Source organism: Trachurus japonicus, chromosome 3 (assembly GCF_045865225.1).
Source record: "Trachurus japonicus isolate A0001 chromosome 3, Traja_1.0".
Taxonomy (NCBI): Eukaryota; Metazoa; Chordata; class Actinopteri; order Carangiformes; family Carangidae; genus Trachurus; species Trachurus japonicus.
The window spans coordinates 37,199,732-37,215,819 of NC_140909.1; the positions used below are offsets into that span (position 1 = coordinate 37,199,732).

At 42.1% G+C, this 16,088-nt stretch overlaps 1 protein-coding gene across 3 annotated transcripts in view; it reads left to right on the plus strand.

The window, feature by feature from the left end:
* The first annotated feature begins 1,311 nt into the window (after positions 1-1,311).
* Positions 1,312-16,088, plus strand: part of kcnq1.1 (potassium voltage-gated channel, KQT-like subfamily, member 1.1) — a 41,768-nt gene continuing 26,991 nt past the window's right edge. For 2 of the 3 annotated variants that reach the window (XM_085772249.1, XM_085772247.1), the window contains exons 1-2: positions 1,344-1,931; positions 10,822-10,912. In XM_085772249.1, coding sequence (XP_085628375.1) covers positions 1,573-1,931; positions 10,822-10,912 — 450 coding nt within the window. In that variant the 5' untranslated portion in view covers positions 1,344-1,572. Of the gene's footprint in view, positions 1,932-10,821; positions 10,913-16,088 lie in introns of all 3 variants that reach the window. The other variant, XM_085772256.1, reaches the window with a different exon arrangement.

Consider the following 16,088-nt stretch of genomic DNA (forward strand, 5'->3'; position numbering starts at 1 on the left):
CATGCTGCTCTCTATTTCATCATCTTGTCAAAGGGTTTTATTTTTCACCCTTTATTCTCAGCAGCTTGTTCTAAAGGTAGAAGTGTTTTTAGGGGAATGGAGAAAGGGAAAGTCTTAGCCTGTGTGCATCCGAGGCAGAGCTGCTTAGTGATGAGTCGCTCCATCTAATGATATTTACAGTCTCTGCAGTGACATGTTGACTGTTGGTGACAGGTATATGCACTGTGGAGGAGCACTGGGTAGAGCTCCCAAACATGCCTTCCACACAATGAGTGTTACCTTACCTCCAACTTACTTCCATCTGACAGTTTAATGAGGGAAATGACTCACAGTCTGAATGTCAAGTCAAACAATGTGAGGCCCTTTCTCTACACTTCCTGTGCAGATGAGCTCAACCAATCATTGTGTTTTCTTTACAGATGGGGGCTCTTGTAAATAATAAATGAGCGCATAAACAACAATGTGGAGAAATTAAAGATGTGTAGCCTATTGCTAATTAAACATTTAGGGCAGTGGTTACTGCACCTGCTGAGGGGTCATGTGTAAATCAGTCACTGAAAACCGCAACATCAACAACTGAAAATGTGACAATATCATATTCAAACCCATATTTGCCATTTTGACTGTATGTTCAAACACATGATTGTTGAGCTTCACTTTTAAATAAAAACATGTATTTTTTTGTGGTTAGATTGAAGTCAGATGCATATTTCCTAGATTTTTGTGGGAATAAACCTTTATGAGAACCATAAAACAGGATTAACTTGAATGTAAATGTTGTATTTCCACTGATAACTGACATCAAGAGATCTGGTCATCGGTTGGGTCATCATATCAGGCTTCGGTTTCTGTTTTGAGCTTTAGTGGTGGGGGGTCACCCTTTTGTTTACATGTGGGTTTTGACTGTGGCTTTGGTTACTTTAAGTGTATGATTACCCGAGTATGTTGCAAGAGCTTTAGATGATATTGCAACACAATTCAGTGGTAACCTTGGGATATATGAGTGCTTTCTGCGTTGTTTCTTGCATTGTGTTTCCCAGCTTTCACGTGTGTATCAATTTCTGACAGTAACAGAACCACAACTTCACTAAAAATAACGCCAAAGCTGTGGGGGGAAAAATAAAACGTTGCTCACTCACTGACAGCTTCATGACATTTGTGTTTGCACGTCATTTGCAAAAATGTTCCAAATTTGGATTTTGTGCGAATATTAATGGTTTGATCGCTTTCAAGCAGTTTTGTAAAACAGTAAAACGTCTGAACAGCTGGCGACTGACAGCGCACCGCCTGGCGCCCGCAGCTCTCCAGTCTGATAAGTGCTCTGAGAGAGGCAGGGGATACTCATTCAGGGCTGAGACTCGCCATAACCTCAACAGCCCAGAGAGCTGTAAAGTTAAATTAAAGAAACACCATCCTGGTGATCTAGGACATTAATAACAGAGTTTATGCGCTCTGGCGCGAGCAGGCGCGCACCAGGAGGTGAGCGCACATGAGCGAACATTTGTCCGTTTGAGAGAGTCACCGAATAACAAACTGTGAAAAAAGTTGGAGGAGTGACGGAGGGAAGCTGTAATGTCTAACCTCGCGCCCTGTCAGGGGAACACACGGAGGTCTTCTGGTGTGGCACGTGGAAAGAGACCACCGGATTTGGAGCTGTCGGAAACCACGTTCAGCGCGTCTGAACCGGGGACACAAGTGGGCAACGACACTTTTTCCGAAAACGACAAAATGCCAGCGGACGGTAACACCAGCACCGAGGTCCCCCCTGTTCAACTCCACCCGTATTTATCTCACCCACGGATGTCTATGCGGATGTCGGTGTACAGCACCGGGGTCCGACCAGTCCTCACCCGCGCCTACATCCAAGGACGCGTGTATAACTTTCTGGAAAGGCCGTCTGGCTGGAAATGCTTCGTGTATCACTTCACAGTGTGAGTGTTTTTATTTTCATAATCACCCAGATCCACGGGGTATTCAAGGGCATAATTGCAACTCTAAGATCCTAATTAAACAGGGAGCTAATTGCGCATGTAGAGCCACGGAAGCCCTCGCTACAAAGAACTGTTAATCCTGTGAATTTTAGAAAGATGCTGCGCAGATATCACTGCTCAACTGGAGGTCCCTGTAGGAATATTATATGGATATTTTAGTCCAGCCACAGCAGATTAAAGAATACCATACAATTCATCATAGACAGCAGAATTTCAGACAAAATAAGTACTCAAAGGAGTACTATATGAATATAATACACATATATCATCTCAGAGACAATTTCCTTTTGCACCATTTAGCATTTAATTTCGCAGAACAGTATGAATGCAGAAGCACATGCAGAGGTTTCTGCTCTGCATTCACAAGTCTACAACAACAGAACATTTAGGCTAATTCGACCTGACAGGAAATGTTTCAGTGTGTTTTCCCTGCTGACAGTGTGACAGGTATGTCTACCTGACTGCAGGAAAATGAAGTACAAATAATATAGCAAGTAATGAACACACAACCTGTGTGTGTGCGTGGGGCATTAAGTCGGCTAAATGAAAATGTCAGATTGTGATTCACCATCCAAAACTGATGTGACAGTTTTGTTAGGTGGTTTGAAAATCTGAACTTTCTTAGAATGAAATGTTGTTACCTGTGATCTACGTCTCAACACCGTAATGCCAACAGATACAGTGTGGCTGTGACGCTTTTTTTTTTTTTTACCCCTCTAAGTATAACTCATATCCAGGAAACTGACAGTTCAATAGATCCAGACTGGACTGTTCACACAGAGGTTGAGGAATGTGGGATGTGATCCTCCAGCTCACCCCCATGTGTGCTGTCTGTCCCCACTTTGCTGGCACTGATAGCAGGCAGCTAAACTTGGCAGTATGTGTGTGTGTGTGTGTGTGTGTGTGTGTGTGTGTGTGTGTGTGTGTGTGTGCTATGGAGGAGGTAGCAGTCCTCTGCGGCTCTGCCACCCTGTGACCCTGCAGTGTCGGAGGGGACAGGCAGGCTGTCGGGGCAGGTTAGAGTCTCAGTGACTCAAAGGGAGCTCAGGCCAACAGAGTGCAGCTTAAACACATTAGAACATCACCAAGAATAACGGCACAATACATATTAATAGGGGAGCCGGTGGCTGTTATCATTACGGGGGGGGGGGGGGTGTTTGAATATTATATTATTTGACTGCACAGCAGGGGGAAATCCAGTAAGCTGAGATGCTTTGACTTTACTGTAATAGCCATTACATGCTGGATCCAAGAAACCTCAGAGTTCCTGAAATGGCAGGAAACACCACAAAGTGTTTCTTAAAATACTAAATCAATGTTTTTTTTTTGTTGTGTGTGTGTGTGTGTGTGTGTGTGTGTGTGTGTGTGTGTGTGTGTAAACCACAGCCTTAATCTGTGTGGTGTGTGATAATTTGGAAATTTCCCTATGTTGTTTTGGATGAAACAACATGTGTTTTGAGGTTGTCTTTGCCTCGACTGACAAGGAGCCGGTGCATATTCTCATTTGCCCAGGTCATAGTATTTCAAAGGAGGTTAAATCGAAAGCAACTGGACTTCGTTATTTGTCTAGGAAGACGTTTCACCTCTCATCCAAGAGGCTTCATCAGTTCATGTATCGTGATATCATAACCATATCATAACCATGTCTCGACTGACAAGGTTTTCAGCCTGTCACACTCAGCTCTGATGTCTGTTTATTTGCTCAGCTTCAGACAGACGCTATAGCCCTGTTTGCCCCAGGTTTTAAACTTATGGTTACGGTTAGCATTAGTTTGCCATGACGGGAGCTGCCCTGCGTCCAGCCGCCCTGAGCAGGACGCGATGTTAGCAGTTCCTCCATTGGTAATAAATACTCAACACAGTGACCACAAACTCTAAAACTGTCTACAGGGGCGGGTCCAGAGTATTTTCTGGTGGGGGGCACAAGGGGTAACAACAGTGAATCTGGGGGGGCCGCCCAAAAGTAACAAAAATGAAGGCTGCCATTGGCCGCTCTCTCAAATATTTACACACAGTCTTCATTTAGCTTATATTGGCCACATTGAATCTTTCACCTTGTAAGGAAGGTGGCTATGACCTTTCCATTTTCCACTTGTCAATATTAAAATTATAACCAATTACTGTAATAATCAATTCTATCTTGTAAATAAGAAGTCTTAGCAGAATAAGCAACAAGTGAAAATCAATATCTTATGCTCTTACCCAGTAGTTAGAGCTCAGCTCTGTACAATAAACATCTCAGCATTTTGTGTAACAGTCAGTGTATACAGAATAACCAGAACAAGCAGTTGGTGAAATTGAGAACAATAACAATCTTACACAATTTTCTTTCTCTTTATTTCCTACACAGAACACCAGGATGTTTGCTGTACAGAGTTGAGCCAGTCAGAAGTTTGTGCTTATAGCTCTTTACAGTGAACATAGCAGTGGTAAAGAGCTTTACACAGTAATTGGGGGGGGGGCACACAGGGTGGCCAATCAGATTGACCCGCCCCTGACTGTCTGTGACAATGGCACTGCACATAGGGCCGGATTTACTAAAGGTTTGCGTGTATTAAAACGTGTGCAAACGTGATTGCACGCGCAAACACATGTGGAACCTGATCTACTAACCGGACGCACCGAGGATTGCGTCCCTCACACGGGCAGAATAGGACGTGCGATCCATTTAGCGTGTTTGCCTTGATGAATATGTAAATATGGGCGTTTCAGCCAGAACGTGCAGAATACTGGGAGGAGTAGATGCAAATCGATTTATTTAGCGCGGCAATGTGATTTACCAAACCAGGAAGAGATTGCGGTGGCTGTTTTTGCGTCTTTATTCACCACGTCTGAAAACCATGTACTAACTGATACAACTTTGCCAAAATATGCGTTTATTGATTTGATACCTTTCAGAGCCCCGTGATCTTACATCTCTGCATTTCCTCACGTCTGGGTCATTCTCTAACAGTTTTTCAGCCGTGTTAAAAGTCATTTACGCGCAGTTACGCACGGGGCACGTCTGTCCTGCAGTGCGCTCCTCTCCTCTCCTCTCCTCTCCTCTCCTTTCCTCTCCTCTCACCTGGCTGCTCAGCTCCGTCTCTCAGTCCCGGTCCCGGACTGAGACACGTCACCGCTGCCTTCACCCGTCTTTGATCCATTTGGTCAGTGGTCAGAGCGTTTAGATCCGTGTGTCCCACCTGAGCTCTCTATTAATCCACTCGATCATGGGCGGCACACACACACACACACATATTACAGGTGTGTGATTGTCGCTGCAGCTGCTGCCTGTTCGTCACTATATGACGAGTTGGGCCCTGTAGCGATTTGTGTTTATTTATCTAAACAGAGCGCGAGAGAGATGAACACACATGCTGTCATTGTAGCATCGGATCAAATGTCATTCTGTCCCTTCGTCCGTCCAGCTCTCTGCCCACTCTCTCCATGGCGGAAACGATTACCACGCGCAAAACCCTCATTTACATATTGCGGTTTGCACGTGTTTTCATTTAGCGGGTTACTCTTAGTAGATCACCTGTTTTGCGTGCACTAACCAAACTCGCAATATTGTAGCGGACGCAAACAATATAGCGCCCGCTATCTGGGATCTTAGTAAATCCGGCCCTTAGTGTGCAAAACCCTTTAGAAATATAACTTGTACTTTTCCCATCAGTGTTGCTAATGGCTGACTGAGCACACACACACACACACACAGACACACACACACACACACAGACACACACACATATTATACACAGCATAAGGTGAACAAAGGTGATCTTCAAGTGTGCTTGCTGGGGGCGGCCAGGAGCTGGTACCTGGTAAGGCAGTGCAGTATTGAATTTGTCCGTTCAGTAGGCTCTGACTGACATGAGCTAGAGGCAGAGCCAGTATATGCCGGGCTGAAGCGTACATGTATGATGATCATAGCTTTATTTGACAAATAATGCAAATCCAGAAACCAACAGCACATTTATGAAACCTGCCCCGCGGCGTTAAGCCATACATCTGAAGTTAGTAGTTCTGTTTGCATCGTGTCTGGCAGCATATTCTCTGAGGCCAATGACACCCACAGGTGTTTGCTGTAAAAGCACGTTACTGGGATGTCTAAACATCCACCAGGTTTGTGGGGTCAGCTCAGTAGCTTGTTTTGCAAATATTTAAGTGGGAGAAAAGCAGTTACGAACAAGCACTGCCTTATCACTGACCCAGAACTCGTACGTCAGAGCGGTCTGGGGCTTTATCGGAGGTGCACTTGTGTGTGTGTATTTGCACATGCATATGTATGTCACTGTGTGTGTGTGTGTTGGTACAGTATCAGTATGCTTACAGACACTGTAGGCAGAGTATTGTTATGGTAAAGAAGAGATAGGGTATCTCAGTGACAAACAACATGGTAGACATAATGGCTTTATGCAGTTTTGAAAGGATACCCCACACTTTCTGAAACAGAAAACATTTATCCATGTTGTTTTTGTAATTTTTCTGCTGGTTGAAGACAACACTTGCTTGTTTTTTTGTCTACAATGCATCATACTTTTAACAATGGATGTTATATTTTAGTCTGGGGCAGCGCAGATCCGTCTCATATGCTGGTTTCAGATCTGTCGACCCCGGAGAGTTGGGAGAAAATCACAAAAGTGTTTTTCACACCAGTTTATTCTGTCAAACAGTATCCAGCTGGAGGAAGTCAATGCAGACACCATTTTTAATGATACAGCACACAGGCTGAAGGTTCATGTGTTAGTATCCTTTTCAATTTTAGAGAGATTTATTTGACTTGAGCCGTTTGTTTTTTGAGCCTTTAAGAAAGCACCGCTTTCATCTTTTCTGCCTTCAGTTCTCTATGTGCGGGCCTCACTCACTCAAAGTCTCTCTTTTGACTTTATTTTACAAAACACAGGAGCTCAGATTCTTAATGGAAGCACAGAGGCAAGGTCACTGATTATTTACCAGGTTTTTTATCTCTGAGCCATTACAAGCCAAGGTTTTGGCTCAGGTCCTGACAAAGGCTCCTATAATGAGTTACATCATGTTCACCCTAACCTTTTTTTTAGTGTTTTTGCTGCATTGCCTTTGGTGTTTTATTCTGTTTTAACATTGTTTAGGCCATTCTAAGAGGGAGAATGAAAAAATATGACTGTTGTTCCGAGCTGGATGTTCGGTCAGCAGCGTCCCCACTAAAACTCTACTTTGTCTCCACACTCAGTGCACAACAGACTGCAACCAAGTTTGTCCATCAATAATAGATAGGAGCGATGCTTTGAGCTTTTGTTTAGAGTTCAGTGGTGCCTATGTAGCTGAGCCAATTTATTATTTTGTCTGTTGCTACACCAAGCCCACGAGAGCCAGACAGTGATACGGAGCCCGTATTATCTATAGGCCTGGAAGTAAAGCAAGTGAAATGCGAAGGTGCAGTTAGCAGTGAGGGACTTGACGGCTCGGTTCGGTCTCAGATGGATTAAAAGTGAGGCAGAAGTCTGCGCTCAGCATAGCGATTGTGTGATGTTTACTGGCATTTCAAAAGCCCTGAAATAATTTAAGCAGAGCTCCACTGACAAATTACACCCATTAGCATACCGGAGTGTTTGGTTTGGAAAGTTTGCTGTTCATTTGTGTTTCTTTTGATCCTCTTTTAAACTGCTTCTGTCATATTTGAACACAAGATTTTTTTATCAATTACGCCGCGTCCTAGCCTGCCAGCATTTTTCCTCTTGCCCTGCTCTTGTTACCAGACAAATTTGCGCCTATTTGCACGAGGCAGCAGACCGTATTCGTTTTGATGTCGTTCTGCAGAAGGCACAGGTACCGCACACTTCACAGTCATTATGTGTTCTATTGTCTGCTTGTTCTGTTCTTTCAGACAGGACCAGCTGCTTTGTTAGCTGCTTTGCACAACCGGGCCCATCTTCCCCAAGCAGGTCTCCCCTGTGTCTTTTATCTACGTGTAGTATGTGTGCCGTGCACATTCGCGTCCGTGTGTCTTTGTATGTGTTGGTTCAAAGCTGGGGGTGGTGATGGCATGGGAGGGGGGTGGGGTGTTTTGGATTCCTGGCCGGTGTTCAATAAACTCAGGCTGTAGCATGTAGTGATAAGGGCCTCCATGGTGCAAACACAGATTGGAAACTACAACTCCCCCCTCCTGCACATAGTTTCCATCAAGTCTGCTCGTATAGGAACAAGACAGTGATTCATTACAGCTGCTTTGTTGTTGTTTTTTTCTTTAATGATGACAGTAGAAGTAACAACTTTGATGTCCCCCTGAATTTTCAGGAAGTACTACTAGCAAGTCAATATTCTCAATTATTCTGTATTTTGTACCAACATGCATGGATCCTATTAAAGGGACTACGAGGAGTTTCGGAAAGTGAAGTGTTTTGACACTACATTTCCCATGAGCCCCATGAGCATGTTGAAACTCTTGGACCGGCGCAAGACGGACGAAAGCGAAAGCATTTGCCAAGAATGTTTTCATTCATCAAGAAAGAAAGTCGGAGGTTCAAAGACGATCAGATACCGTTGTAATTCGACCATAAACGATGCCAACTAGCGATCCGGCGGCGTTATTCCCATGACCCGCTGGGCAGCATCCAGGAAACCAAAACTAGGAAATGCTGGGCGAGTAAATAGTAATATCAAAATAACTATAGGACAAAACAATATATTTATCAAAAATGGACAAGTGTGGGTAATGTAGATTCATCCACATTAATATGAAATTCTTTTATAACCAAAAGCAAACTTCTCGGGGTAACTTTAACTAAGTGATCCCCTGACCTCTGCTTTAGCATCACTCTGAGGGATGCTAACAGATGCTTTTACACATGAGTGTCTGCCATGAAATCTTCTTCAGATACTCTTCTAGGATTTATTTTGATAACTCTGGTGATCCCTTTACTTTTCATCTTGCATTATCATCAGATCAAACTTTTTATTATGACCGAGACATTTCCCATCACCCTCAGCTGTACTTTGTGTTTAATGCTAATTAGCAGATGTTAACAGGCTAGTTTCCGAAACATGAACTTGGTAAACAAGCACGTCAGCATGTCGGCACTGCTGCCGCGAGCACCATACTGTAGCACGCTGACTTTAGCATTTACCCCAAAGCAGCACTAAGGCTATAGCCTCACAGAGCTGCTAGTGGCTGAAGAAGAGTCAGTCTCCACATTTAAAGCAGCCTAATGGCCTCTGGCTTAAAGATGTAAACCAACTGTGATTTGGGTCTACATGCTGTTAGCTTGTCATGCTCTCTATCTATCTATCTATCTCTATTTTCCCTTTAGTCCTATATGGTCGATTCAAAAGCACAACTTATAACCCACTTTTATGCCAATCGGATTTTATTTTGACTAAAGAACAAGCAAAGTTATATTTTAAGATCTTAGAGTTTTCTTTTGCAAATTATAGAACTTACATTTCCATACCAACTTTCCCCAGGTGCAAAATATCCAAACATGTCAGATTCATGCAGTATCATGTGATAGTGGTGCTCCTCTCTCCCTTTACTGGGCTTTGAAATGAGCACCGGCAGCAGGGTTAAACTGTATCTAAACAGGAAACAACCTTTCCTGTGCCCCCATGTACGTTTGTTCTGTCACGTGGATCCATTCAGAGGCTGTGCCCTTCACCACCATATCTCTTCCCTCTTGTTTGTCTGCGCCCCAGCGGCAACAAGATTCATGTGCATTTCTTCCTAATTGTCTAAGATGTCCCTCTAACAGGCAGACAGTCAGAACAGTGCAAAAGCATGCAGTGACTCCAGCATCGACTTGCTTACAGCAGAGACAGCACTGCTGTAACAAAAATAAAAACAGGAACTGAGGCTGTTCCTGGCTTGGAAGTAGATGTGAACAAGGTTACGAGTTTTTGAGAGTGACTCACTGCAGTCAGCTCTGCTCTCCCATCTTCCTCCACTGCCTTCAAATTAAAGGCTTCTCTGACTTTTATGCACAGCTGTGAAAATTGGTCACAAAGACATATTGGTTGTCACCACTTGGCATTTGGTCCAAATGACTGTTCTGAACCAGATAACAAAAGCAGGGTCATACAAAGAATCCTCAAATCCTGCTGGTTGCTAAATGTATTAATTCTGTTTAAAACATTCAATCGAAAAAAAAAAATCAAGGTCACATGAGAGTGTGTGATTTATGTTTTTGGAACAACGTCACAGCTTGAACCCATATCTCAAAGAAATTAAATATATTTTTCCAAAGTAGGTCGAAGAGTTACAAACGTCTTTTTGTTGCTGCAGCGGAAACACTTGTGACCTTGAGGGAGGAATAAGGAGAATGTTAAAGAGCAATTTAATGTTTGTTGTGCGTGTGTGTGTGTGTGTATGAGTGAACCTGCAAGCTCGTTATTTGACAAGTTTATCATGCACTTTGCATTCATATGCTGGAGTTCAAAAGGTTCACAGCATTTCCTCCAGAGGGCTGTCCTTGAATGTTTGCTTAAATTCACTCAGATACTTTTCATGACAAAAATATAAAGTAATGTTATGCTGGCTTGAAACTTCTTTTTTTTTTTTCCCCCGAAGTTGTTCAGAGGCTTAAGACTCCAAAACCAGACACCAAAGTTGATGTATTTCTGTTTAAATCAGAGTGTAAAGTGTTGACATAAATATGAAGTGCAACGCTAAAAAGTGCAGAAGGGAGATCTGAGTTTACGTGACTTGACTGATGACAGAATGTGCAAAAGCTTTGATTTCCAAGATTTTATGTTTGTCAGTAACATAACCAGAGCTAGTTGGACATTATTATTTAACTGGACAAAATGAGAATAAATGAAATAAACATACATCTTAATCAAGACTAAGGTAGACCTGCTGTTTTTTTTCCTCCAACAGGTTTCTCATAGTTCTGGCCTGTCTGATCCTGAGTGTCCTCTCTACCATTCAGCAGTACCAGGACCTGGCTCACACAACACTTTTCTGGGTGGTGAGTGTTAATTTAACCAAACTCTAACCTGGGATTAATCATAATACACTAATGTTGTTGCCAGTTTGGACCTACAGTACCTCTAATAAAGCTGTAGCTGACCCATTAGAGATGAGAGCAAGGTTTGGAGCCACACAGATTATGAATCGCAAACAAAACAGGAGAGTCATTTTCTGTCTTCAGCAATAAGACTCACCCCCTCTTCTCACTTCTCTTTACACTACATCCTTTCACTTGTTGAATAGATGTACTACTTAGTTCTTACTCAAGGTCTGGCATTGCGCTGAGGTGTCCTTCACTCATGTGTCGCTTTGGATAAAAGCATCAGTGACTAATGTGGTGGTTACTTAACTCCCCCAACGTAATACTAACAAAATATTAATGTCAGCTGTCGTCAGTATTCTACATCAAACTGATGTTGGTATTGGACGTTGATGCAGTGTACCTACATACTGTATGTTTAACAAAATATCAGCATTTAATGGTTAGCTGCATGCCTGCTGACATTTCCAGCTGCATTTCTATTGTGAAGCAGTTTATATTGCAGAAGACTGGGATTATAATATCATAGCTTTCTCCCCCTTTTTTTGGTCTCTGGGTCTCTGTTCCATAAAAGATCTGCACCACCAAGACAGTTTGGTCTTTGATGTGAATTCTCAAGTTAATATTCACCAGTGTGGATTTATTTAGCCTCTGAAAGTGGATCTGCTTCAAATGCAGGTGTGACCATATGCCAGTAAGGCTGAAGGCAGACTGAAGGACTCTGAAAGTGATCCTGGCAACAGATAGGGAGAGAGTTTAAAGAAAAGAGACAAACAGCTTTAATGCCAGCTCCAAGACCCATCATATGCTCTTTTAAAGATTATATATATTAGTGTTGTGCTCACATGGAATATCTTGTGTTCCTGCCTCGTGTTTTTGATGCATAACTGTCCAGCTCTGCTCTTCTGAATGAAAGCGATGACAACACTTTCATGCAGTTCAGGGGTGGCAGTGCAGCAGAATAAGAAGAAAATAAGTAAGCCAGAGTAAATAAGGCAGCTTTCAGAATAATAGAAAATGAAAAAAAAATCAAACCAACAGCTTAATAGATATTTTATAAAGCAGGATGCATTCCATGTATTTGTTTGCATATCAGGATGAATAAATGTGTTTGGGCAACAACCACTGAATGTAAACAAGAGAGCTCCAGAGTGTACCCTTAATGATCCTGACCAGTGGTCCATGAACCTCAGGGCTCCAAAAGACACAAGCAGAGTGATTAAGGTTTGAGAGAATCTTAATCTCAGGAGTTCCCTATCACAGCGGCACTGTTGACACTGAAGATGCAGCCTGTAGCCCTCTCTCCCTCGGCTGTCTCCTCATCTGAGCCTTCCTTCCACTTACTCAATTTGCAATGTTCCTCTCTTTTTTTTACTCTGTTTTCAGTAGTTACAGAAAGATTTTGCTCCCTTTCCATGTCAAACAATTCATTTGATAATCAAACGCTAACAATACTCATAAAACAATGCAATTAATAGACATTAAGTGATGATGAAGGTCAAATCATTCATTTGCAAGTAATTACGGATGTGTCATTACAGTAATTTCCATCACAGTTTGACTGTACCTTCTTCAAGGTGCTGCTGCAGCAATCAGCTCCACGACGAAGACGTTGCTTAAAACGACTAATATCAAACTTCAGTTCTCTTGTTTCAAAAGCAATTTCATGCTTTGATTGACCTCACTGCTGCCTCACAAGAAACAATTTAAAGACAGTTTGTTTGGAAGTACATAGGCGTTTCTTTCCCCCTCCAAACAATTTCAGGGTTTCCCGCTGGCCTGAGAGGGCGAAGGCGGCTCGTCTAAAATCAATAGTAAATGGGATAAACTTAACCCCGAGACACCAGCTGCTGAACGCAGGAACTGTTAAGGCGATGGGCAAGTCACTCAAGCTCAGACAAAAGAAAACCCCTCAAGAAAGGACAAAAAGGACTCAAGGATTTTCTTGGAGGAGGACTGGAGCATGCCACATGTGACATGTTCACCTTGGCGTGAGGATAATGGGATGAAAGGGTCACGGCATTGCACGAGCTGGCACGTCGGAATCTCAAATCCTTTCGGTTTATTGCCGCGTTCTTACGAAATGGAGAAGCTCCTGTGTGTGAGGCGGATCAATTGAAAAGAAAAATCTGAACTTCGGTATCAAACACACTGCACCGATGGAACCTATATTTCATGGCAAGATGTTTTTTCTGCCTTAAATTCACTCTCTGGAGATATTTAATCTTCTTATTCTTCTCTTCTACACAGATAATGAATAATTAATAACTGCCATGCTACTAAACCAACCAAAATCTCAAACATTCATCCTTCCCGTCCTCCGTCCCTTGGGGACTGTTTTGTACTTTGTGCTCTCCAGTTTAGAGATTTGCTCTGACCCTGCCACTCTTTCATTCTCTCGCCTCCCCCAAACACAGTAGTATCTCCTTTGTCTTCGTTCTTTCTTCCTGCACACTCAAGGTTAACAGAGACCACTGTGCTCCCTATGTGAAGCTGCAGCACTGGCTCACAGTGTTTGTAGTAGTGTCTACGGCCAGATGCTTGGCAGCTCGCCCAAAGGATTCACATTCTTAAATGTATTTGTTTGCTTCACGAGTCAAATTGACTGTGAACTATTAAAAGTACTTGTACATTTTGTTTTTAATTCTGCATGACTTTGTTTTTTAAAACTTGATTTTCAACAGATACCACTGAGTCATTAACCAATGCAAATCACATTATTGGAAAGAGAGGATGGATTAGGGTTGAAGACAGCGTTTAAGATTGGATGGTGGGATGAAGTGAGGGTTAAGTACAAGGGGATGAAGAGAGGGTTGAAAGGGGATCAATGATGGCTTTTAGATGGAAAGATGTTGCCAAGAGGAACTTGGGGAGTGAGACTCAGTGGAGGTGGGCAATGACGAGATGAGGTATCCTAGTTTTATTGTCCCCCCTGTGGTTCCCATAATGAGGGAAAAGGAGGACAGGAAGCAGAGAAGGAGGGGAACTGGAGGGATGGGAGGTGGGGAAACTGGAGATAAGGAAGACAAAGGGGGTTAGGTACACAAAGCTGGATAATATTTATCTCATACTTCAAATTATAACTTGCATTGTTGTCTAATTAATCTATCATTTCGAACCAAATCCTTAAAAAACAAAGCTTTAAATTATTCAACACAACATCCACCTGCTCATTTGTTTAGGAGTTTCCATCTCTATCACAAGGTATTGGAGCCTCAATTCCAAAATATGAGGAGACTCATATTCTTATATTTTAATGCTGATTTGTATTGGAACATATACACGGGTCGATCTGCAGTGCTCATCCCTCATAACAGAGAGAGAACACATACCAGGTAACAAGCAGCCACAGCAGAGAAGCACAGTTTACAGATGAAGTCATTGTGTTGATGCTTCAAAGTCTCATTTACAGAAATGAATAAGTTATATTTTTATCTCTATCTCTATAAAAGATGTTGTTGGCGATAACAGACAGACAAGAAATATGAGTCAAGTTCTAAAAAGCATAATAATTTGATTAAAAACAATTAGCTGTTGATTTCCAGTGCAGTGATTATACTTTACAGTATGATTGGCTCAGATTGTTCTAGGAAGGGCTGCATCATATGCAACAAACATCCTATTGCAATTGTATGGACAGATATTTTGATATGTGATTTCATTTGGAATGCTCATTTTCAATTAAAAGATATGAAATTAATGATGTGATTTTTGTTTGGTCTTGTAACCCAACATAAATACTTTGCAATTTTGATTAGATTGCGAGTCATTTCCTCAACATCAAGTGAACCTATAAAGACCTCTGGAGGAGCACTGATGGGATTTCTCTTCCATGTTGATTTTAAACCTTCACAGTGAAAGATCACGCTTGATCGTGGAAGGTCATTTTTGGAGACATTCTTGTGCCTCCAAGGTCTAGAACACATTGACGTCAGACGTATACAATGTGGTCTGGTGGTTTAAATTGGTCCAGCCAATGTCTAAGTCAACAAGTGCTTGATGACGGCTGGGGAAATGCCATCTCCTGGTGAAGATCATTTGATGCAGTCAAAAGCTGTTGCCGAGTCAAGGATGAAATGTGAAGCTATAATTAAAAACAGCTGTTTGGATTTTGCTTCCTGTTTGTTAATGTTTTGCTTTTTCAAGTAGACCATTTGCAGCCTTGAAGCAGCGATCCTCTGTGCATCAATTAACAACATTTTACATATTAGCTTCCAAGAGCACAATTTAACATAATATTAATCCAATTTTCAGTTTATAAGATGTGCTATTTTATATTCACTGACGTTTTAATCTTTGGCTCTAATGACTAACAACACCTCCAGTATTTTCCAGCTGAAACGCGTCTCTTGCTTTTACATTCTCAGCCTGAATCCTCGGGTTTGTTTCTCTCATCATTCACTGCAGACGGATCATGTCACTATTTAAAATCTGAGAAAGGCTACTCATTTGCCTTCAGACACCTTCATTTGCAAGCGCTTGTCAATTATCAAGAATCATGTGGAGGTAATTGCGTTCTCATTCACACAAGTTCATTAATTTCCACACGTTGGTGTAATTGTGTGCTGTAATTGATTTTTTAAATCCATTTGTCCTCAAGGAGAACTGGTGGAAACTTGCATGGAATTGAAATAAAGACGCTTTAATTGAGAAGCTGTAATTGTATGAGCTCCATGTTTAGCATTGGACACATGCTGTTGTGGCTTGTTTCACTCATTGGCACATGAATTGGAAATAATTATGGAGAGAATAGGAAGACGAGAAGAAGATTAGGAAAGTAATTCAGATGTCATTTGGTAAATATGACACTACTGTCACTAGCCAGTTAGCTTAGCACAAAGACTGCATATGTGGGGGAAATAGCTAGCCTGGCTTTGCATTAGACATTAAACCAGACACTGTCAGTTTTACACTCTGGTTTTTGTTTAAAATTAACTAAAGATTGTGTGTTGGTAGTATGCATAGTATGTGAATTTTGTGTACATAAAATACCTGAATGTAGACTAGATTAGCAAGAATTTCAGAGAATGCACTGTGAGTATAGTGGACATAATGAACTGCCTGATGATGCATTGTGGTTCTTTAAAAATACGATGGCGGGTTATGAGGCTGAGGCTCCTGATATCCCCACCAC